The sequence below is a fragment of the Cibotium barometz genome, chromosome 28, assembly GCF_041138505.1.
Source record: "Cibotium barometz isolate CiBa-2024 chromosome 28, ASM4113850v1, whole genome shotgun sequence".
Taxonomy (NCBI): Eukaryota; Viridiplantae; Streptophyta; class Polypodiopsida; order Cyatheales; family Cibotiaceae; genus Cibotium; species Cibotium barometz.
The window spans coordinates 54,463,054-54,487,044 of NC_141073.1; the positions used below are offsets into that span (position 1 = coordinate 54,463,054).

At 48.4% G+C, this 23,991-nt stretch overlaps 1 protein-coding gene across 2 annotated transcripts in view; it reads right to left on the bottom strand.

Moving 5' to 3' along the window:
* LOC147622956 (DUF21 domain-containing protein At4g14240-like) overlaps positions 1-23,991 on the bottom strand; it is a 135,625-nt gene that overhangs the window by 63,037 nt on the left and 48,597 nt on the right. For both annotated transcript variants that reach the window (XM_086822567.1, XM_086822566.1), the window contains exon 6: positions 1,521-1,607. In XM_086822567.1, coding sequence (XP_086678693.1) covers positions 1,521-1,607 — 87 coding nt within the window. The remainder of the gene's footprint in view (positions 1-1,520; positions 1,608-23,991) is intronic.

The following is a 23,991-nucleotide window of genomic DNA, read 5'->3' on the forward strand; positions in this document are numbered from 1 at the left end:
GACTGATGAAGATGGAAATGGTGTGCTCTCTTAGGATGCATGGTGGACTTAATGTCCTCAATATAAGATATCATGTACTTGCAAGGAAGGCGACTATGCTGCATACTTTTTTCCGCCAACAACAGCCATGGACTTGTATGCTAGCATCCATGTGTGTCAACATGAGGACTTGTGCTTATGGTCATTGGATTACTGATCATTGGGAGGTTGTCATTGGGAGATTTGTAGGGAAGATACCTGGCTGTCCTTTCTCTACTGCTCTGATACTTGACTGGAAACAAGTACTTTCTAAGGTCAAATGGGCTCCTGATAATTGCTCGGGAACAAACTCAATGAGGAAAGAAAGTATTCATTGGAGTGCCATCTTTGACATTCCACTCGCTTTACAGGAACTTGTTCGGGCATACAATCTCATGAAATTGGGAATTAGATACATACATGATGTGGTAGATGATCAGGGCTATGTCTTATCTTTTCCTCAGGCCACTGCCTCCTATGCATTGGGAATGCATCATAGGTATATATGGAAGAAAATTGCTGATTTATTACATCCTTTTCTACCTGTTCCTCTTGTGGTTGACACAGACAGGCTTACGGATTGGCAATTGCAACCCTCTGCTACATGCACTCATCCTGTTCCTCTTCCCGCCTTAACCTCCATCAAAGCTTACAGGCTTCTTCAGCCTGCTCCATGGATTCAGCAACATGCTAATTCTCTGTGGCATATAAGGAAGCCCCTCTCATGGTGGCGGAAGAATCTCAGGATGTTATGGAAGTGTAAAATGCCATTGAAACAAAGACTTTTTCTTTGGAGATGTATGACAGGCACATTGTCAGTAGGGGTCACACTTGCTAAACGTCGCATTGCACCATCCACATGTTTAAGATGTCAGGCTCCTTCAGAGACTGTTCTTCATTTGCTTTGGCACTGCCCGTGTTCTAGGATCCTCCTCAGGAAAATTTCAGATTATCTTCGGCTCCGTTTCCCGAGTCACAGATTTGGGAAACATTTCTGGCTCTTTGGCAGATTTATGAGGTCTTTGTCTCAATACTCACTATTTCTCTCTCGGGTGAGATATTGGGCTCTTCGGACAATCTGGAGTGAGCATAATTTGGCATACTTGGGTCGGCAGATTCACAAGTCATATGAATCTTTCTGAGCCTCATTGCGGCAATCCTTATATGATGCCTGCCATGAGGGTGATATGGATGCTTCTTGCATAGAGCTTTTCTTTTTATGTTTCTGATCTTTGGGATACTCTCCATTTCGGAGACCTCCCATCATGTAAATTTATGAGCATATAAATATACTGCACTGGATATTACCAAAAAAAAAAGTGTGTGTGTGTGTGTGTGTGTATCGCGATCGATCGATCAATCAACAAACATGTGTATATATGTATATATATATATATATCAATCGATCAATTGATAGACATATGTAGATAGGTTTATATATAGAGAGAGATTCAAGACCACTCACCTAAACCTACAAACATTCATGTTACCTACAGCTGTACCTCTTTTGCATGGATGGATACAAATGCCTTCAACTGAGGCCTCCTGAATATCCCAGCAGTACTGTGCCCAAGCAGAAGATCCAACAACTGAAACAAACAGCACAAAAAACTTAGAAAGGATAAACTATAGATAAATGAATATGATACAAAGGAGATAAGAGAGAGAATATTTACAGTGTATACAACAAACTTAACACAGATTTGGGTACTTCCAGTTTTCCCCATGGCATGATTAATAGCCAAAGATTAGGCACAGCAAATCACTGACATTCAATGTGTTATGTAGGCATATGGTAGGAGAGAGAAGGGGAGAGAGAAGAAGAACAAGAAGATATATTAACGTCTTGCAAAAGACCTAACGGATCTATGAGACTAAAGGTGTACAATGTGTCCATGGAATCTCATCATGGAAAAAAAGACAACATAACAAAAAGAACCAACTTTTTTTTAATAGTAATGATATATTACTAGTGGGAAACCTCAGTGTGAGGTGAAAACCCACGAAGAAATATGCACTGTATGATGGCGCGTCCGAAAAGGTCCCATACTAGAGTTCCTCAAAAACAGTCAAAGAAAAGTGAGAAAGTTAACAAAAAGAACTAACACTAATACCTAGGTAAGTGTAGATATGTATGGATCATCATTGTCATCCTCATCATGGAGGATCACCATCCTCATCCTCGTGGTTACAAAGTGGGTGTAGAGAATAGGGGGGGGGGGGGGGGGGGTGGAGAGGGAGCTATCCATCGATGTGTGATAGGGGCATAGTTCATATCATACGTTTCATACTGCCATACATCAGGGAGAATGATAGGTACGATAAAGTATGATTCAGCTCCTGGTGGAGTTTCATACATGGCCTTAAATTTGGGGTTGTCTATGCATGTGGGAGTTGGGACTTAAAATATCGACAATTTGACGCTTGAAAGTCAAAACTTGAAGGCTGAAACTTGAAACTTGAAAGTTGAAGGCTGAAAATTTGAATGTACATAGTACATACTATGTCCTATATGTACTAATATGTATGGCACATTGGTACAATGTAGGGCTTTTTCATAGTATAGTGCCCACTGCCCAACCCTCATGAGGCCCAGGTTCTTTACAGCCTGAGCCTAGTACCTACTGGGTGCAGACCTGCCATGGTGTCAATTTCAGCAAAAAAGTCTCAAATTTTTTATTTTAAAAAAAGAGCAAGAATGATAGCCCAGTTTCATTGAGCGTTTTACCATACATTAGCAAATGTTTGCTTCACCAATCATACGAGTATGATATGAACTATGGTTAGGAGTCCATAAAGGATGTCCAGCATCGCTTCGGCCAGGATACGGCAACAGAACCTCATTGTGCTACTCCTAGACTTTGAGAAAGCTTATGACAGAGTGGATTGGAGCTTACTAGAGGGCACTATGAGCCGGATGGGATTCCCCATGGAGTGGATTCGTGGAGTCTCAAGACTTTATTCAACATATCACAGCCAGGTTCTCATTTAGAGAGCCCAAGGCGACAGATTCCCCCTTTCCCGCTCAGTTTGACAGGGCTATCCTCTGGCACCATACCTCTTTCTATTTGTCGCAGAGGCCATGAGTAGTATTCTCTCCGCCCAAGAGACTGGACTTCAAGGATTGTGCCGTCCCCTCCACACGCAGGAGGAGCTTCCGGACTTGTTTGCAGACAACACAGCAGCCTACCTTGCTGGAGATGTTGGGAATCTCTAGAGATTCGAGGAGGCGATAGAGACTTTCTGCCATGCATTAAGAGCGAAGATCAACTAGCACAAGTCGTGTGGTTGTTGGGTAAGCTCAGCACCCACCTCGACTTGGCGACCAGCTGAGGCTTTCTAGTGGATCCCGAGGGGCACTCCAGTGCGATACCTCAGTTGCCAGATTGGTATTGATATGTCTCCCGAGCAACACTCGCTCCGCTTCTTCTAAGTATTCAGAAGAAGCTTTTATATTGCAGCTCGGCGCGGCTATCCCTAGCAGGCAGAGTGGTGGTGGCGAACCAAGTACTGCTTGCCACCATGTGGTACATCACCTCGTGCTGGGCTTTTTCTCGGGCATGTATTGGCCAGGTACAACGTTTGATCCGAAACTTCTTGTGGGCCGGAAGTGATGGGAGGCCAACCAGGGCCAAGGTGGCATGGAGAGTGATCATTCAGCCACGTAGTTAAAGGGGAGCTTGGCCTCATCGATCCAGCTATACAGAGCCGTGCCCTGCTAGACAAGTTGATTGTCAGAAGACTCCTACCAGGTGGTGAGCCTTGGAGGCCCGTGGCCGCAGAGTACTACATGGATCTTCACAAAGATGCGAGCCCGAGGTTTTAGTCTCCCGCCTTTGAGGACAGATTCGCAGCCAGTCTACTTCGTGCTTGGGATCATCTCAGGCCAGCCCTCAGACAGATTGTTCCAGTGGCCTAAGAGGAGTAGCTTCGGCAGCCTTTGATCTGGAACCCCCCGATCCGTTTACCTAGTGGCCACATGCTAGGGGCCGACTGCATATATCTTGGGGCACCTTGAGCATGGGACCAGCTAGGTCTCTCGGAGATTGGATTGCACATAGGCAGTTATCTCAAGCGAAGCAAGAGAGAGGCGTAGCAGGGATCTGGGGTAGAGACAGGCTCAACATCGACATCAACTCAGCTATTCCTCAGGAGTGGCTGACTCCTATTCCAGACCCCCCCGACCCTCCCCCCCCCCCCCTCCGCGGTGTGGCTAGGCATGTTCATCAGACACGATATCCTCGTGGCGGTCCATGGAACAGATGAGGACAATGGTCTGCTCACTTTTTCTATTGGATCCCATGGCAGACTAGAGAGATCAAAGCACCCCTTCGAGGATTTCGGGGGCTGCACCTTGCAGCGGATGAGGGTGATTGGTTTTTCTGCACGGGCATGGCACATAGATCCAACACCGGCCAAGGTGGCCAGGGAGAGACTTGGCAGCTATGGATTTGGGAGTGCCGACCTCTCACGCCGTTGTAGTGGGACCCTGGAGAGTGGACTTAGAATGATCCCACAGATTGGGTGAAGACTCTAGATGCCCCTTTCTTTGCATATACAGCGCGGCTTGGCCGCAGGATCTAGATGCGTGAGATAGATGGCACACCGGGCAGCAGCAGCACACTAGCAGTCTTAGGGCCTCTCACAACGCTTCCTTTCAGATTTCTCGAAGAGGCTTTGGGACAGCTTTCGGCCGAGGAAGATCACTCTCTTTCTTTGGCTGACGACACATAGGAGTCTGGCGGTTGGTACTTGGCTGGCAGTCGGAGGTCGGTCAACAGCCTGCCCAAGGTGCGGCCACCCCCAAGACTCTCAGTGACATTGCCTTTGGGATTGCCCAAAGGCTCAGCAGATTTGAAAACGGATTCTCCGCATCTTTCCTATGGACACGCCATTAACCTAGATCATCACTTGGGGTGTTGTTGCTTGGGCCACCGAGGCTAGAGTGGTCAAGACCTATGAGGAGGATGGGGGAGGACTAGCCCTTCAGGTCTCCCACCATCGTATTGCAGCAGTACCAATCACAGCCCCACCGGCAGGTGTCTCGCGACCATCTCATTCCAGCGATGGGAGATTTGCAGTAGCATAGCAACCTGGCACATCTAGCGTGCTAGATGTAGCGAGGCCATCAAGGGTACCCACACTCCGTCGGCGGAGACCATCAGAAGCATATGGCTCGATATCATTCACACCCTCTGTGGTCAGTGGGGGAAGATACAAGGAGGTTCTGACAACATGCAGAAGCGGCGGGAAGCCTTCTTGATGGAGGCCTAGCCCTTTCCTCACAGATAGAGGCGATGACCCCATTTGGCATTACAGACCACCTCTATGGTTGTTCCCGCCCCTCCCCCTATATGAGATAGCCTTCTCCTCACAGAGCGACCAGCCGGAGGAGAAGCATCCCTTTCCCTTTGATCATTTGTCTCCCGCCCTTATATGAGGTGAGGCTGTATTTAGCCCGTCGTGGTTGTACTTAGCCCTTTGCGACTGTTTTTCTTTAACTAATTGAAGGATCTTTTTCCCAGAAAAAAAAAAGGATGTCCAGCATCGATGAGGGGTGAAGAGGGACCCTAGATCTACAATGCTGATGAGGAGAAGCTAGGACGAGGTAGTAGCTACAGCAGGTGAGGATCTCATCAATCTCGGGCTAGTGAGCCTAGGGCGCTCGAGGTCTAGGAGGGTGAGGCTGTCTAGCTCTCCGAAGTGCCATGGCACGAGGCAGGGTAACTCCAGTCGAGGGGCGAGATGGTGGGCCCCTCGTCGGTACCATGGTTACCTCATCCGGCTGAGTGTCCTCCTATGGGCAAAAGAAACCAATGATGGTAGAATGTCGGGGTTGAGGATCTCTCAATAGTAACTCTCTGTGTCATCAGATATCCAACAAGAAGAGTTCGAGACAACACTGATTTGGATACTCCATAATCCGAGATAATGGCCCAAACCCCTCTCTAAATAGGCAGTGGAATCACCCCCTGATCTCATAATACACTAGGCATTGACAAATATAATGTTCCTCAGACTCTAATCCTCCATGGCACAATCTACAGAGTCTACTCTCTCTAGGAATCCCTGCTGCTCTGCCAACCTCAATCTTGAGCCTATGGGATGAGACCCTGAGCTGACCAAGTGCCATCCTCATGGGATGTGACATGCAAACATCTAGGTACCCTGGTCTCTGTATGAATCCATCATCTGTAAGTCTCAGAAAATGGTTACTGTAGTACATCACCTTGGGTGGTAGGGGCTCCCCTAGGGTAATCCATATATCTCGCTTGAGAAGACTGTAGTGCCAGGTATGGTAATCGTTGACGAATCCACGGCTAGTATCATCTGTGTGTAATGAAGTCTAGAATAAGGCCTCTGCCAACGTAGGTGCTGTAGCAAACTCTGCTCGAATGATATGGTGAGGCATAGATGGTTTGTGACATATCAATCTGGAGAGCATCAAAATCTGTGAACACTCTATGTGCTGCCAATCTACCACCGCTGATAAGCTTGGTGCCCAAAATGGGGATGCATCCATCATTGCCAGTCACTAGTGTGTCAACAAGCTAGCCCTTTGTCCTGGGCTCCTAGAAGTGTCTGGTGGCATTGTCTCTCTAGGAGGGCAAGTGCAACGTATCCCCTAATCAATTTGAAGCGTCAGCCAGAGCTCGTGAAAGTGACCCCCGAGTAGACATACGAGTTTGCTACCTCCACCCAACTACCCATATAGGTGATCTTTGTATGTTTCCTCACACTAGGGGAAGTATAGAAGACCATGACCTTGGTCTTCCCAAGGTTAATTGACAAGCCCTTGTAGCCACCCTCACTGCCCTTGGTCGGGCACCCCCAAGTTCGTGAACCCAAGATCAAACACTCCCAAGTTCGTGAACCTCAAATGCGGGCACCCCAAAGGGTCACCACCAGTCACACAAGGAGGTGATCTTTGGCTGCCCCACTCCCCAAATTAGGGGCCACATTGGCTACCCACTTGACCGCCTAGAAGCGGTGCTCACCTACTTGTGCTCGGCGCCTCTCACTGTATAGCCCCAACCAGATAAACCCTATGATTAAGCATAAACATGGAAGCAAAAGGACATAGCATCAAGCTCATCGCCCAACCATAGAGCCATTCAGGCTCACCCCGGAGCAAGGGGGACAGTAGCATCTAAGACATGGCTCCACGTGCAAAGTCCCTAGCGTCCCATACCACCAGTACACACCCATCGGATGTATGCATGGAGTAGTCTCAAGGCCTCGAGTCCAGGTCCGGGGAGCTCTCTCTCAAAACTGACCCATAAAGTGACTTATATAGGCGTCCTATAAACCAGGAGCCAAATATAGCACACGTCTCATAAAAGCTACTAATCCCCCCAGTTAAGATGCCTAACCCTGGGCTATGGTTAACCCAACCCGAGGGTCTTAACCCTAGTTAGCCTTGGGACGTAACATACTTCCCCCCTTATGAACCATTGACGTCCTCAAAAATGAATTCGGGGAATCGACTCTTTAAACTACGCACTGACTCCCATGTAGCCTCGACCTGCGACTAGCCCTTCCACTTGATCAAGTACTCTGAATAAACAGTATTCCGAGACCATTTTGTACATTGATCGAGAACCATTTCGGGCTCTAAGGGAATATACCTAGTCATATCTTCGAGGTTAGGGATCTCAAAGATATGACACCCTTGCTGTCAGAAGAGGTGGTGAGTCTGCACGCGAGAACCAAAAATCCTCTAAAGACAAGAAGCGAGGTGTAGTGTTGCAACATCCTAGGATGGTCAGTCGTCACAACGCAATCCCAAAAAGCGCTCGAGAGGCAAGAAAAGGTCCGCTCCGCAAACCGAAGAACAGTTAGCGAAGGCGAAGAAAGAGAACTTGTGCTTCGAGTGCAACCAGCCCGGTCATCACTATCGGGATTGTTCGAAGAAGAAGTCTTTAGGAGGTAAGACCTCAGTACATATTACGGAACTACAAGGTAACTCTTTGATCTCTTTTGTTGAAATTCATCATTTGGCGTCAAGTAGTTGCCGTGGATGTCAGATAAGTGAATCTACTTTTGGTCCGCATGATCTCCTCCGAGTTGAGGGATCTGTAGGCGGCCAAAGGGTGCGGATTCTATTTGACAACGGTTCTACTCACAATTTTATTTCTTCACGTTTGGTACAGACACTCTGGCTACCCACGGAGGCAAGTGATTATTGGTATGTGGTCAACCTTGCTCAGGGTGCAGTCGTGGAAGTGTGGGATCGAACGGTGCCTAGACTAGAGGTCCAGATTTAGGACTATCGAGAGGCTTTGGACTTCCATATCATGAACCTTGACAGGGTGGATATGATTTTGGGAATGTCCTGGTTTTTTGACAAGAGCGAGACGATAATGTTAGATTATCGCACTCATAAGCTCTCGTTTGTTCATGACGGTGAACTCTATGTAATCTGGGGTGATGTCCTCCATGGATTTTCTGATGTAAACTCGACTCAGGCTTTGGCCAAGGACATATACGAATCAATTTTTGATCCAAATTCTATGTCTTTTTGTTGTTTCTATGATCTTTTCAATTCTGAACTTTTGTTAAGATCATCTGTTTTTTTAGAGTGTAATTCTATCTCAAGCAATAGTTGTACTAAAGAACAGCAAATTTTGGACAATATTTTAAAAGAGTTTTGTGATGTATTTCCTAACGAGTTACCAGATGGTCCGCCACCCGAGCGGGGTGTTGACCATGAGATTGAGCTATTGCCTGGTAGCCATCCCGTCTCCCGGCAACCTTATCGGTTTAGCCAAAGGGAAGAGGACGACATTGCTCGGCAACTGCAAGAGTATCTCAATAAAGGTTTTGTTCAATCTAGTAAGTATCCATGGGGCGCTCCCGTTCTTCTGTCACGGGGTATGCGCTTCAGTGTGGATTACAAAGGCTTGAACAAGCTCATTGTCAAGATCCTTTACCGAGGATGGATGACTTGGTGGATCGTCTTCAAGGTGCTAAGTATTTCACCAAGATTGATCTACGGTCAGGCTATCATCAAATAAGGATTAAACCTGAGGACGTGCCTAAGACTGCATTACGGACGCGCTATGGCCACTATGAGTTTTTAGTCTTACCTTTCGGGTTGACTAATGCTCCTGCTACTTTCCCAGCACAGATGATGAACGATTTATTTCGTCCATATCTGGGGAAGTGTATTGTTGTCTTCTTGGATGACATACTGATTTACAGAAGGTCATTAGAAGAACACATACAGCACCTCAAAGTCGTCTTAGAGATTCTCAGACGAAAGAAGCTGTATGCAAAGGAGTCAAAATGTGACTTCTTTAAGCAGGAACTCTTGTATTTAGGTCATGTCATTACCATTGACGGTGTGAAGATTGATCCAGAAAAGGTTCGGAAGGTCCTTGAATGGCCTATTCCAAGGACAATTAGGCAAGTGAAATCTTTTTTGGGATTCACTGGCTTTTTCAGGAAGTTCATCGAGGCTTATGCCAAGATTGCAGCCCCTTTGACTAAACTTTTAAAGGGGGTGAGAAGCAAGAAAGGCAAGCTAAGTCCTCCGGTGGTTTGGAGTGACAAGTTGGACCAATGTTTTAGAGCAGTGAAGGAGCTTGTTACCTCAGCGCCTATGTTGCTCATTGTGGATCCCAGTAAAGCTTTTGTGGTTGAAATGGATGCCAGTGATTATGCAATAGGTGCTGTCCTATTCCAGGATGGGATGCCCATAGCATTTGAAAGTAAAAAGCTTTCAGATGCACAAATGAGATACCCTACCCAGGAAAAGGAGCTTTTGGCAGTTGTCCATGCGTTGAAGATCTAGAGACACTATTTGTATGGGTCTCGATTTGTAGTCAAGACAGATCACCATTCGTTGACGTATATTTGTGATTAGCTTGACCTGAGGGGTCGGAAAGCCAGATGGGTTGACCTCATGCAGGAGTTTGACTTTGAGATCCGTTACGGTAGGGGAACAACCAATCGGGTTGCTCATGCCCTTAGTAGGATCCCCGAGGTTAATGCTATCTCTTTTGCTGAGATAACAACTGACTTTTGCAAGATTCCCATTTTGGTCGAATCTGGCAATTGGTCCAGGCCAGAAGCAGCCTGCGAGATCCGAGTGTTCCGGACACTCCGATGAGTGCTGCTGAGAGAAAGATATTGGAAAAGTATTCCATTAGAGGTGGATTACTATGTAAGGATGGCAAGGTTTGTGTGCCCAGTGATCTGGACGTCCAAACTTTGATATTGCATGAGTGCCATGATGCACTAGTGCAGCGCACCTGGGCATACATAGAACCTTAGCCTTGAATGGCCGGCATTTTTACTGGCCGCACACAAAGGCCTTTGTCGAGGATTATGTGCGGAAGTATTCCCAGTGCCAACTTAACAAAGCTGAAAGGCTTAGAGCTGGAGGATTGTTACATCCTTTGCAAATTCCTGAGAACAAATAGCAAAGTATCCCGATGGATTTTGTAGTTGGATTACCCCGGACTAATAGGGGCCATGACTCAATCTAGGTTGTTGTGGACCGATTGACGAAGATGGCAAGATTTATCCCTACTAAGTCGATGGTGAAGAGTCACAAGTTGGCTCAACTCTTTGTGGAGCAGTTGTACAAGCTTTATGTACTACCTGAGGAGATTGTGAGTGACAGGGATCCCAAACTCATTGCACAATTTTGGCAATCCGTATTTTCCAAATTGGAAACACGCTTGAGTATGTCATCTTCAGATCATCATGAGTCAGATGGTCAGACAGAGAGGACTAACCAGACACTGGAGAATATGTTGAGGGCATATGTCTCCAAGAGACAGTCTGAGTGGGAAAGATACCTCCCATAGATTGAGTTTTCTTATAATAGCAGTAAGCATGCGGCTACTAGTTATAGCCCATTCATACTTATGTATGGTTATCAACCAAAGTCACCTATAGCCGTTGGGTTAAGGGGAGTCAAATTGCAATCAGCAGTGGACTTCTTGCAAGATATGCAAGACATGCTGAAAATTGCAAGGGAAAGCGTAAAGAGTGCTCAAGATCGCGCTCAGTTTTACGCCAACCAACGACGAACTCCTAGAGCCTTACAAAAGGGCATGTGGGTGTATCTTAAAGTCCCAAAGGACTCTAAAACAATGAGAATTGGTAAGGTTTACAAGCTGTCTTCTCGATGTTGTGGTCCTTATCAGATCACAAAGAAGATTAGTGAGGTAGCTTATCGGTTAGCACTTCCTTCTGGAATCAAGATTCACCTGTTTTCCACATCAGTCGTTTAAAGGAACGTCTGGGTGAAGGTGATGAGATTGTCCCAGTGGAGGAGATCCCTGACCTGGGCTATGGTTAACCCAACCACAGGGTCTTACCCTAGTTAGCCCTAAACCCCAACCAGATAAACCCTAATAGTTCAGCCATGGAGAAAAAAGCTATGGGATGAAGCCTAGAGATGCAAAAGCATAGGTACAAATAGAAGGTTTTAGGGCAAAGAATTCCCCCGCATAAAACTCAAAAAAGCACTAAAAGCACAATGCTTTTCTCTCTGCTTTTTCACATGGATATGGAATTCTTTGCAAAACTCCCACACATCCAACCACACCGATCTTCTCCCTTGACCCCGGTTACTCCCCGCCTTCCGTCCAAGCGTCCCATACCACCCAGACCTTGGAAAGCGAAAAAGCAACCCGATGGTTCCAGTCGACAGATACGTCAGTTCTATACGAAATTCCGAGATCGAGGTATCCACAAAGCCGTATGGCTAGACGAGGAGTTCTTCCAAAAGTACCCCCAGTTGTTGGCGGACTACTTGGAAGCCATGAACCTGCCACCAAGCTAAGCAGGAGGGAATGTCACATGCACTATGCACTCAATGCATGGTGACAAGGTGGGTAATCATCAACAGTGCAACATCTATACATTATTAGAACCCAGTAGGATGATATTTGTCGTATGCCATGACCCCATTGTATATCCTCAGTCCAGGATAAGTCAGGCACGAGCTACGTAGGTCATTCCTCAGCCTTAGCGGGTCAGTCAATCAGCCAAGTCCCTTGACCCACTTGGAGAGAATCATTCATGCATGTAGAGTCAGTAGAAGCCTTAGGGTTTGCATCAAAGAGCACTCTGCATTTTGCATAACATACATCCATATGCCTGTGCATCACTTAGAACATCACAAAAAGACTTAGGAAATTAACTAGGATTTATCTGGTATTTTTCCAATATTTTATAGTATTTTATTAGCATTTAATGCCATTTTATAAACATAAAGTTTATTAAATTTATGACCAGCCAGCCAACTTGACCAACTCCCAACTAGTATAAATAGGCATGCATTGTGCTTAGAAGCCCATTCAGCCCTCAGAATCCAGGCGCCTCATATCCTCAGCCCTAAGAGCATCCCCGCCTGCAGCCATAGTCTCATCCAACCCTTGGAGTACTTGCGTTTTGCTTCAGCCAACCCTGGTTCTCCAACGCAGCAGTTCAGCAGTCCCTACAGCCATCAGGCGCAGCCATTCAGTACCTCCACAAGCCCCAAATCAGCAAACACATCTGCGCTTTCTGCATATCTCACAGCCGGCCTGTGTACAGTTCACTACAGCTCTGCCTTTTCAGTCCTACAGCAGTCTACAACCTTCTATGCATCATCCACACATGCTCCAGCAATCTAGTGAAGGTAACACAGCATTCATAAGCATTTTCAGCATACTTTCATAGCTTAGAACAGTCCACTACAGTCCCTTCTCAGCCTCAAGTGTGCAGCCCTTCCTCATACCCTTGGGAAGAGTGCATAGGCTCGAGATCAGTTCATTGTGGTGTTTCTACAGCCGTGTACAGTTCAGCCAGGCTTCCGATCCTCCAAGATCTTGCGTTTGGCTTATCTACAGTCCACAATCATTCTCTCTAAAGTAATAAAGCAAATACTATCTCGGTAACAGGATAGGGGGCCCTTCAGTGGGTAATTTGGGACCCAATTTGGTGTCCAGTTCTCATATCTCTCTCTCTCATATCTCTTTAAAGTTTGAAGTATTAAAGTGGATTGATAAACTCACGAAACTTAGGATACAAAAGACAGTGTGAGCATTTGTGTGACAAGATCCTCTAATACGAAGACTTCCGCTGCATATTACAAGTTTCCTCCGCCAGCTGCTCCCACCAGTCATTTCACATCTTTCACCCCAGCAACCACACCTGTCTACCAGCCAACCACTCCTCCATACACCCCTACCCCCTCACCCGCTAACCCCTACCTTCCACCACCCCACCATCTCCTTCCCTTGCCACCCTCGCAGTCACCGCTGCAAAAAACAGGCCTACTTGCCCACCTGCTCCCCGTAACCATCCCATCTTATGCTACCGCCGTGGGGAGTCTCGTCACTAGGTCAGTGTCCCCTTCCAGAAGGGACAACCCCGTGTTGTCACTGCCCCGAGGCCAAGGATCACTACACTCAGGACTGCCCGAAGCAACAAGCAGGTGCTTCCACTGATTTCACCTTCCAAGCGCCAGCCACCACTCACTTAGTCACTATGGAAAGTGCTACTGAGTTGGCCGACACCTTCCCCTTAGTGCCAATTCACCCATCCTTCACCTTGGGAGTGTCCCCAAACCCCAACAACTCTACACCCTCATCTCATTTAGAGCACCCCACCACAAGTTTGGTCACCGGTGCTCAAAAGAAGGCCCTTGGAGAACCAAACCCTTCAATGGAGCAAGGTGAAGTCCCCTCAAACATCTCTCATCATGTGGTGGATCACGCCTTTTTGCAAACTCTCAAAGATCTTCAAAAGGGGCCACCCACGTTCAATGACGGAGGTCAGGCCGTTGTGACTCCCCACCCTGCACCGTCAACAGCTTCCATGGCCAACCTACTCAAGGAGAGCAAGGTGGGCATGTCACTCTACCAACTGCTCCAATTTAGCCCCACTCCCCGCGTGCAATTGGATCTGCTGCTGCAACAACTAGAGGAGGGGTCCAAGATTCAAGGTGGTGAGCCACAGATTCGGGCCAACCTACAAGCAACAAAATGTCTAGGCATCACTCATGCAATCGGCGCCCTCACCGATTTCAAAAGCCCTCACCTCACAGTGCAAATCAATGGAACCCCTCTCTTTGGAGCCATTGTGGATGGCGGATCCGGAGTCAACCTAAGCCGGCGTTCACTCTCAAAGCCACTGGTCTACAGCTCACCAAGCCAGCCAATTTCCATATCCGAATGGTAGACTAGCGCGAGGTGACACCTCTCGGGCTAGTGGAGGGAGTGCCAATCCAAATTCAAGATGTCTTCTCTCTAGATTTTGTGGTCATCCATCTTCCCGAAGTTAACGGAGCATACTCCTTACGGAATGGCCGGCCATGGTTGCGAGGTGCTGGTGTGCTACACGACTGGGGTACCAATAGGTTGTGGATACCTCAAACCAATGGCCAAAAAGAACTCAAGCTTGAAGAAGGTCCAGACCAAGCTGTGCGGGGTGTCGTGGTCGCACCCACGCCAATGGAGGAAGGTATAAGGCCCTTTGGGGAAGACTTCGAGCTCTTGGACTGGCTCGAGGCTGCCGGGGATCTCTCATGCTACATGGTGGACATCACGGAGGTTCCTGAAGTCACCAATCCACAGGATCCCACCATTGAGTACTTCGAGGTAATTAGCCTGGGCGAGCCCATCACTGATAGGCGGCGTGAAAAGCACTCCACCTCCATCACATCTGCACCATCAGCCACCACCAAGGGCTTAGTCACAAAGAAGGCACACTCACAACCACCCATAGCCAAACCCATCTTGGGCCAGCCCGATGTTATGACTACCATGGAGTCCCCGATTCCTGTAGAGGAACTACCCCCATCTTGGACAAAGGAGCAGTTTGGTGACTTCCCCCTGGACCAACAACCAGCACATGACCCCGGCATCCTCTCCAACTCGGAAGCCACGCCCTCCCACTTCCTTCATGTCAGGACCCAGTAAATGAATTCAATCTAGGCCCCGGAGGATCCACGTCCCATCCTCTTAGGCTCCTGGTTATGAGATCACCCCGCATTACTCAAACAAGCCACCGCCTTTTTCCACTCCCACAAGGATGTATTCGCCTAGACCTACAAGGATCTGGACGATGTGCCGGCCAACATAGGCGTGCACAACATCCCTCTCCATGAGGGTACCTGACCAGTCCGGGGCAAAGCCTACAAACTAAACCCCAAGTATGCAAAAGCAGTGAAGGTGGAGTTGGAGAAAATGGAGGCCGCCCGCATCATTGCTTCGGTGGAACACACAGAGTGGCTCTCACCCATGGTGATCACCCTAAAGAAGAAGAATAACAAAATCCGAGTCTGTGTCGATTTCCATGCTCTCAACAAGGCCACAATCAAAGATAAAATTCCAAACCCTTTCATGGACAAGATGCTGGAAGATGTGGCTGGTCACGCTCTCTACAGTTTCATGGATGGTTTCAATGGCTACAACAAGGTGGCCATCCATCCAGATGACCAGTCCAAAACAGCCTTTGTCACCCAATGGGGCACCTACCTCTACAACAAGATACCATTTGGGTTGTGCAATGCCCCAGCCACTTTCCAATGCATTGTGACCAAAATTTTTCAGGAATTTCTCACCAGCTTCCTCAGAGCATTTGTAGATGATTTCTCGAACTTCACCGGCACACATCTTGCCACGTGTCTGGAAGCCTTTGCTGACCACCTCCATCAATTAGCCTTGGTCTTTGGTAAGTGTCGGTCCTCTCATCTCAGGCTCAACCCCTTCAAATGTCGCTTCTTAGCTATGCAGGGCACACTTTTGGGCCACACAGTCTTAGCCCAAGGCCTTGCTCCAGATCCGGACAAGATAGTTGCCATCTTGAGGTTACCCCCTCCCCTCACTCCTAAGAGCACTCAGGTCTTTATGGGGCACACCGGCTACCACCGTCGCTTCATCCACATGTATGCTAACATAGCCCTACCCCTCACCCGCCTTGTCAGTCCCACCACCCCATTCCTCTGGTCCACACCTGAGTCCTCAACCTTCTATCTTAAGCATTGTCTCACTCAAACACCCATCCTCATCCCTCCAGATTGGTCCATCATCTTTCACGTGCATGCAAATGCTGGTGTCACTACCGTGGGTGGCGTGCTAGCCCAACCCGGTGAGGTACCAGATTGACCGACCCATCTACTACGCTAGTCGCCTCCTCAACTCTGCAGAGAGAAACTAGAGCACCACAGAAAGGGAGGCTCTGGCCATAGTGTATGCATATCAAAAGTTTCGCCACTACTTACTAGGTGTGCACTTCATCGTCATCACTGATCATCACACTCTCAAGTACCTCCTCAACAAACCCCAGGTGGCGGGTCGAGTGTGGAGATGGCTTCTCTTATTCCAAGAGTTCAACTTTGAGATCCACAACCATTGAGCTCGCTGAAGCTCCCGCTCTCCCCCCTGCTCCCGCTTCGGTCTGCACATCCCTCACCCTGCCCGCCCTCGCGCCTTCCCCCCTCCGCCTGCCCTCGGGTTTGCGCCGCCCCCCCCCTCCACCTGGTTTTCCTGCGCTGAAGCGCCCCCCTCCCCTGCACTTCGCCTTCGCGCCCCCCCCCCTCTCGTAGCCTTCGCCTTCGTGCCCACCCCCCTCCTCTTCAGCGCCCCGCCCCCCCCCCCCCCCCCCTCCGCCAGCTCTCGCTTCCCCCTCACCCCCCTTTTTTTCGTGCTCCTTCCGCCCCCCCCCCCCCCCCCCAGGGTTCTGTCTTCGCCGCCTCTCCCCCCCCCTCCCCTTCTTTCTGGTTTTCTCCGCCCCCAGGGGTTATTATTTTTTTTACCTTTCACCTTCCCCCTCCTTCGTGTGCAGCTCGGTTCTTGCAGGTTCTCCGTATCCGCTCCGCCTTCGACACAGCTTCAGACTCTGATGGAGGTTCCTCCCGCCCCACCTCAGAGGGACTCATCCGCAACCCCCTCGCCCGCTCCTGAGGACACCCCCATCAGGCTTTCTCTTTCGCCGGAAGAGGAAGCGAGCCTCGCCGCAGAGGTGGAACGCCTTCAGGCACATTCCACCATCTGCCGTATAGTCGGCACTCGCCCCAGCAGAGGGGAGATCCGGGATCTTCTCCAGGTTCGCCTTCTTGCAGATGTGGGCAAGATCCTGGACGTTCAGCTACTGGGCCGTGGACATTACCAGATCAAGTTCGAGACAGCCAAGAGCGTGGCCAAGGTCCTAGCCATGAGTCCCCTTGACATCAGGGGTGCTCGGGCTTTCTTCAGACCTTGGCAGCATGGCTTTGACCCAGCAGCGGCCGAGCAGGGAGAGCGCCTCTTCCATGTTACAGTTTGCTTCCCTGGACTCCGCCGGGAGTACCTTCCGCTCCTTCCTAGGCTAGGAGTATTGGTGGGTTCAGTGCTAGAGACTGGCCCCACAGCAGCTTCAGTGGTGGCCAGAGCAGCTGGGCTACCTTCGGTCAGAGTTTTGGTGTCTGACATCTCCTCCCTTCCGAAGGTCATTCAGCTACCTAGGATAGGGGGGGGATGGATTGATCAGAGAGTGGAGTTCTCGGGGCTCCCGAACCAGTGCTTTATTTGCAGGCAGGTCGGTCATCTGCCTTGGCCTGCCCTCGCAGGAGACCCCGACCTTCACCGCAGCAGGCCCCTGATGGCCCGCCCACAGATGCGGCTCGGCAGGCAGCCTCTGGGACACCTGCTCAGGCCACAGAGACCTCGGAGTGGCAGCCTGGACAGGGGCGCCGTCGAGGGAGACAGCCACAGCAGCACGCCCAGAGACCGTTGCAGCAGCAGCCACAGTCTCAGCATCACTGGGTTCCCATGAGGAACAGCTTTGCTCCCCTCCAGGAGGAGACCCCTGCAACGTTTGAGGACCAGGAGATGCCTCCTCCACCCCCCCCAACCCCCATCCCCCCCTACCGCCTCGCTTCCACCTTCGCCGCCTCCCGTCCCCGCTCCGGTTTCGGCAACGGTTCCTTCTCCACCTCCCTCGCCCCCTCCTCCTCCCCCCCGTCCGCTTTAGCTCCCCGGGAGGCCCTGGCAGTCCCCTGGCGTTCACCTGCAGTCAGGAGGGCTCTGAGCACCGATCTTGATCGAGCACGGCAGAGGCGACTTACCATGTCGATTCGGGCTTCACGGATATCATCTATCCGCAGTCGGCTGAGTCGCCTCGGCAGTAGACAGCGCTCGGAGGCTTTTGATTATCCTTCACACAGCTTTTTGGAGCAGAGGGCCCCCATGAGCCAGCACCCATCCGAGTTCATGTAGTGATACCTCCGGCCCGCGGGGAGGAGGCACTTGACTCAGCGGTGGCCTTCTCGTTCCCTCTCTGTGGCCCATGTCACTGAGAGTGGACTCTGGAGCTCACTCTTAGCACCTTGAAGACTCAGGCAGTTGAGTTTTCTCACCATGTGAGCGATCTGGAGGTGACAGATGTGATAGGCCGACTATGGGAGTTGGCTCATTTTTTCTTGGATCCCGGAAGTGTGGACGCCTCAGGGATTCGTCATTTGGTCGTTCGCATAGTGGCAGACTTAGCACGCAACCCTGGATATGTATGTATACACGAGGTTGCTCTGTCTGAGCGGGAAGCAGTCGCCATGGGTCACAGCCACTGGCGCCTGATCCGTGATTCTTGCAGTACTTCGGGTGGGCAGATTCGCAGCCGCTCGGATGGGGACTACTCTCCATCCAAGCCGCTTGCGAAGGCCCGCCGTACGGCTGAGAGAGCATCCACCTCAGCAGGTCATCCATGAGGATCATCTCATGGAATGTACAGGGCCTTGGTGGAGCACATTTTATACGCTATCATGGTTGCTTGAGGCAGGAGCTTCAGCGATGCCTGGTTGGTGGCAGCATTGATATTTTGATGATGCAGGAGCACCACTTGGATGAGAGCAAGATCCGGAGATATGGTTCGGTGATGCCTGGTAGATGGGACACCTTTTGGTCTGCACGGTTTGGTCCTTTGGGTGGACAGGGAGGAGTATGCATGGTCATTGCAGATGTATGGCGGCAGGCCATTGTGGATCGAGGGATCATTGTGCCTGGTAGAGCACAGTATGTCATTCTGAGGATGCATGATGAGCTATTGGGCGTGCTCAACGTCTATGCGCCCAACCACGCTAGTGCCAGAGCGGAGTTCTGGACCCAGGTTACGAATGCATTGCCAGAGGCCGCACATTGGTGTGTCGGGGCTTTTGCATGTCACTGAGGATCACTGATGCATGGCAGCATGGGGCCTTCTCCTGCTCTCAGGACAGTCTTAGTTTCTCTCGGTCGGATCGCCGGCAGGGAGGGACTAATCTATCACGGATTGATCGCTTTTATGTGGGCGACTGGTTAGGGGAGCGAGGGGGCTCCATCGGCATTCTCGCTGGCACCTCATTTTCAGATCATGCACCAGTTATTTTGACATTTGAGGAGAGGACACGGGAGCCCAGCTTGCAGTTGACGATCCCAGAGAGGGTACTTACAGATCCTAGTCTCGCTGAGGGCATTGAGAGGATCTGGCATGATAGTCAGTGCTCTGACCAGGATGCAACAGGCCAGTGTGCCCAGGGACTCATCGAGCTTAGCTCTTTTCTGCACGCTGCAGCTTTGACACGGCTGGGAGAGATTCGCGAGCGGGAGCATCGGCTGAGACGCAGCCTTGCTTCGCTTCAGCGCCTTCAGGAGCAGCAGCCTGCATGTGAGTGGGTGGCGTCCCCGCTGAGCCAAGCACGCCAGGAGGTTAGAGAGGTAGAGGAGCAGAGACATGAGTTTTACTATCGTTGCCAGGCCTCTCAGTGGACGCAGCTTGGTGATAGAGTGACTGGGGAGTTTTTCGAGATTACTGGACCCCGCCATGCTCGAGCAGGAGTCCGTCAGCTTGGGAGGCCGGATGGATCGGTAGCTACTGAGCCTGGGGAGATCAAAGCCATTGCCACTGGATTCTATAGAGACCTGCTTTCAGCGGAGCCAGCCACTGAGGATCGGGATGCTTGCAGACAGACTGTGTGGGCCCATGTGCAGAGGAGGGTCACAGATCATATGCGTATAGTTCTTGGTGCGCCTCTTTCAGAGGTTGAGCTTGCTGAGGCCTTGAGGGTCCTGCCGCGACATAGTTGCCCAGGGGAGGACGGACTGACGCCTGCCTTTTTTATGCGCTATTGGGACCTTTTGGGGCCAGGCCTCCGCAGGGGCTTTCAGTATGTTTTGGACACTGGGGTGATGCCACAGAGCTTTTCAGAGGGCTTGATCTTTCTTATCCCCAAGGGGGAGGGAGTATCAGATGATATTCGGCATTGGAGACCTATTACGATCCTCAATACTGTCTACAAGGTCTTAGCAAAGGCCTTGAGTTTGAGGATCCAGCCCTTCCTAGGGGAGTTGATTCATGCTACCCAGACAGGATTCGTCAAGGAGCGCAGTATCCTTGACAACATTTTCATCTTCTGGGAGGCGACGGCCCGAGCTAGATTTCTTGGTGAGGACTTGGTCGTGATGCTTCTCGATTTTGAGAAGGCATACGATAGTGTCAATTGGGGTTTCTTAGAGGGCACTATGCTTCGCCTGGGCTTTGAGCCAGGTTGGATTAGAGGGGTGGCGGGTCTGTATTCCACAGCTCGTAGCCAGGTGTTGATTGGAGGAGGACGGGGGCCGAGTTTTGAGCTGACCAGATCAGTCCGTCATCAGGGGTGTCCCCTCGCCCCTTTTCTTTTTCTCTTCTTTGCGGAGGCTATGAGCGTGTATTTGACGGCAGAGGAGGTTGGTTTGAGAGGACTCCAGCTCCCAGTCCGGGGGGAGGACCTGCTTGATGCTGAGTTTGCTGACGACACGGGCTTATTTTTGCATGGCCAAGAGGCCAATCTTCTTCGGGCAGAGCAGTCGCTCCAGGTTTTTAGTGCAGCTTCGGGAGCATTAATCAATTGGTGCAAGACAGTGGCCTTTTGGATCAGCAGCGCTCCCACTCCGGCATGGAGCCCGGACCCCGGTTTTAGATGGATTCCTCCTGGCACAGCAGTGCGGTATTTGGGATGCCAGATTGGACTAGATTTGTCACCTGAGCAGCAGATTGCCCCGTTTCTTCTGAGCATTTGGAAGAAGCTTTTGTATTGGAGTATGATCTTCCTGATAGTGTGCTTTTAAGGGTAGAGGCTGTCCCAACTTGGTATGGGGATATTGTTGCTCTTTTGTCCACAAGCGAATTCCGTCCGGTCTCTCCCAAGGACAAGCGTCCGCTCTTGCTGGAAAGCCATCTATTTCAACTGGTGGCTGGCCAACTCTACAAAGCCGGTCAGGATGGTGTCCTCCATCAATGTGTCAACCCCCATGAAGTCCCTCAGCTTGTGGAGGACGCTCATGACGGTCCATCTGGGGGTCACTACCCTGGTCACACCACTACTGAATGCCTTTTTCACTCAAGACTCTGAAGGCCCGCCATGTTCAAGGATTGCCGTGTTCATGCCCAATCTCGTGACATTTGTCAAAGGTGTGCCCCCAAGCTAAGCAAGCACGCCAACAGACCTCTCCACATCTCCTTGGGATGGTCTCCATTTGAAAAATGGGGAATGGACTTTGTGGGACCCATTAAACCCATGGCCCATCCTAGTCGATGCAGGTACATACTTGTGGCCACTGACTATGCCACTAAGTGGGCTGACGCCATAGCCACCAAAGACTGCACATCTCAGATAGTGGCAAAAATTTTGTACGAGCACATCTTTGCTTGATTTGGTTGTCCCCTGGAGATCACCAGTGATCGTGGGACCCACTTTGTCAATGAGCTGATCACCACCCTCCTCACTTAGTATATCAAATCTTCCATCGGAAGTCATGTGCCTATTATCCTCGTGCTAATGGTCAAGTTGAAAGCACCAACAAGGTCTTGTGCAGGCTACTTCGCAAGGCTTGCCACCAACATCCTCAACAATGGCTGGATGCCCTGATTAGCGTGCTTTGGGCCTATCGGGTTTTTTCCGCAGGAATGCGATCAAATTTCTGTCAATTTTCCACTGAAATTCAGGGGACAGCGTGTTGATGCATGAGATGCTCTCCCATGTGCGTGGGACTCTCTCCGCCTCTCAAATCTGATTTTTTCTTCTTTTTTCCATGAGAAATTCTCTTAAAAATGATTTTTTTAAAACATTAATCATAATTAATGTTAATTATGATTAAGAAATGTTTAATTAAAAACTTTAATCAAGAGATTAAAGTTAATCTTCTCTAAATAGAGAAGGAGAGGGTGGAGAGAGAAGGTTTTGGAGAAGGTGGAGAGGAGAGAAAAGTGAAGAGACAATCTACTCTCTCTTCCTCATCCTTTTCTTCTACGCGCAGGCGGCGGGAGAGGGGGGGGGCTGCGCAGCAAAGCCGGTGGAAAAAAAACGCCCCCTCCACTTAAAAAAATCAAATTCCTTAATAAGCTTAAAAAGCATTTTATTTTTTTTATTTTTTTTAAAAATAAGTTTTTTATTATTTTACAAAAATGCTTTTGATAATATTTCAAAAAAAGCTTGAAAAAAGCCTAAAAAATAGTGAGAAATTACGGGATTTGAGAAAAAAATCTCTGAAAATTTTTTCTTGAAACTTTTTGGCTTTTCATCTTTCGGAAAACCTTTGGGTTTCCGTTTTCCTGAAACCTTTTGGCTTTCCGAATTCCGAAACTTTGACCTTCTGTATTCCGGAAACTTTTGACCTTTCACTTTTTTGTCTTTTCATTTTCCCAAAACTTTTGGCTTTCCGTATTCCGAGAAAACCATTGGAATTCCGAAATTTTTTGACCGTTCGTATTCTAATGCGTTCGGGGTTGATTAAAAATTTCAAAAAATTCTTAAAAATTAGTGAAAAATTAGACAAAGGTTATTTTAAATTTTGGAAAAATGTGGGGTTGGTGTTTGGCATGTGGTGTGTCCATTCGGACGCTCGTGACCATTCAAATTCCTTTAAAATATATATTTTTGACTCAGAAAATTATAAAATTCATTAAAATTAAAAATTTTCATTGGATTTGAGAATTGTCGGGCGGAATTGGAATTTCGTGAACGATGGAATTCTCTAGAAAAATTAGGAATTTCTCGAAATTATTTTTAGAAATCCTAAAAATTGGTATTTTTAAAATATCAATGGTATTTTGGTAAAATTAATTGCTAAAAATTTTCTGAAAAAATATAGGTTTGGAATGCCATAAGATAGGTTTGGTGGAATTCAAAATTATCATATTTTGAGACCCTATAAAATTAGAAAAAATTAGAAAAAAAATCATGATAATTCTTTTTCTCGAGAATTTAATATTTTCGAGGGTTATTTAATGTTGAAGTACGTTTTCTCGTGCTGACATTAGATAGATGCGGGTTATTCGCATATTATTAATACGATTATATCTCATATTAATGGATATTTATGTTTGGATTAATTCTAAACGATGTATTCATGATTTTTTACCATTGTTTAGCCATTCTTTTTGGACATGTTCCTTAATTTCTTTTGATGGCTATAATTTAGGTTCAAAGTGCTTTTATCCATGGTTTTATAAGGATCTTTTGATCTTTTGAATACATGTGGATCACTAGCGTCCCATACCACCATGATACCACCATACATACCTTAACAATTTGAAACTCCCTAGTATGCCGTCTAGAAAATATAAATAAAATCCTGTATAGAAGGAATAAGATGGTCTTATCCAGACTTTCACATACTAAACCTGTCTCTTTATACTTGAGACTACATCAAGGAATAACTCCTTTTGAGTACATCATTAGAAAAGAAATTGAATTATTGGCGCCTTTCTAATGATAGCTACCCAAAACACAATAAAGTTAGGGTAGAAAAATAACTCACCTAGATATATAAGCAACTAGGTATCCAAAGACAATCTTATTTTCTAAATTCACTAGAAGTTATATTGTGGGCATTTTCTAGATAAATTTCTTTTATCTATAGCCTGCATGTTTTGATGAGGGTAATCTCATCGGCATTTTCACTTGTTGAAATCTCTTTCTTTAGAGTTCAAACAAGTTCATCTTGTTGTGTTCGGATAAAGAAATTTGGATTCTTC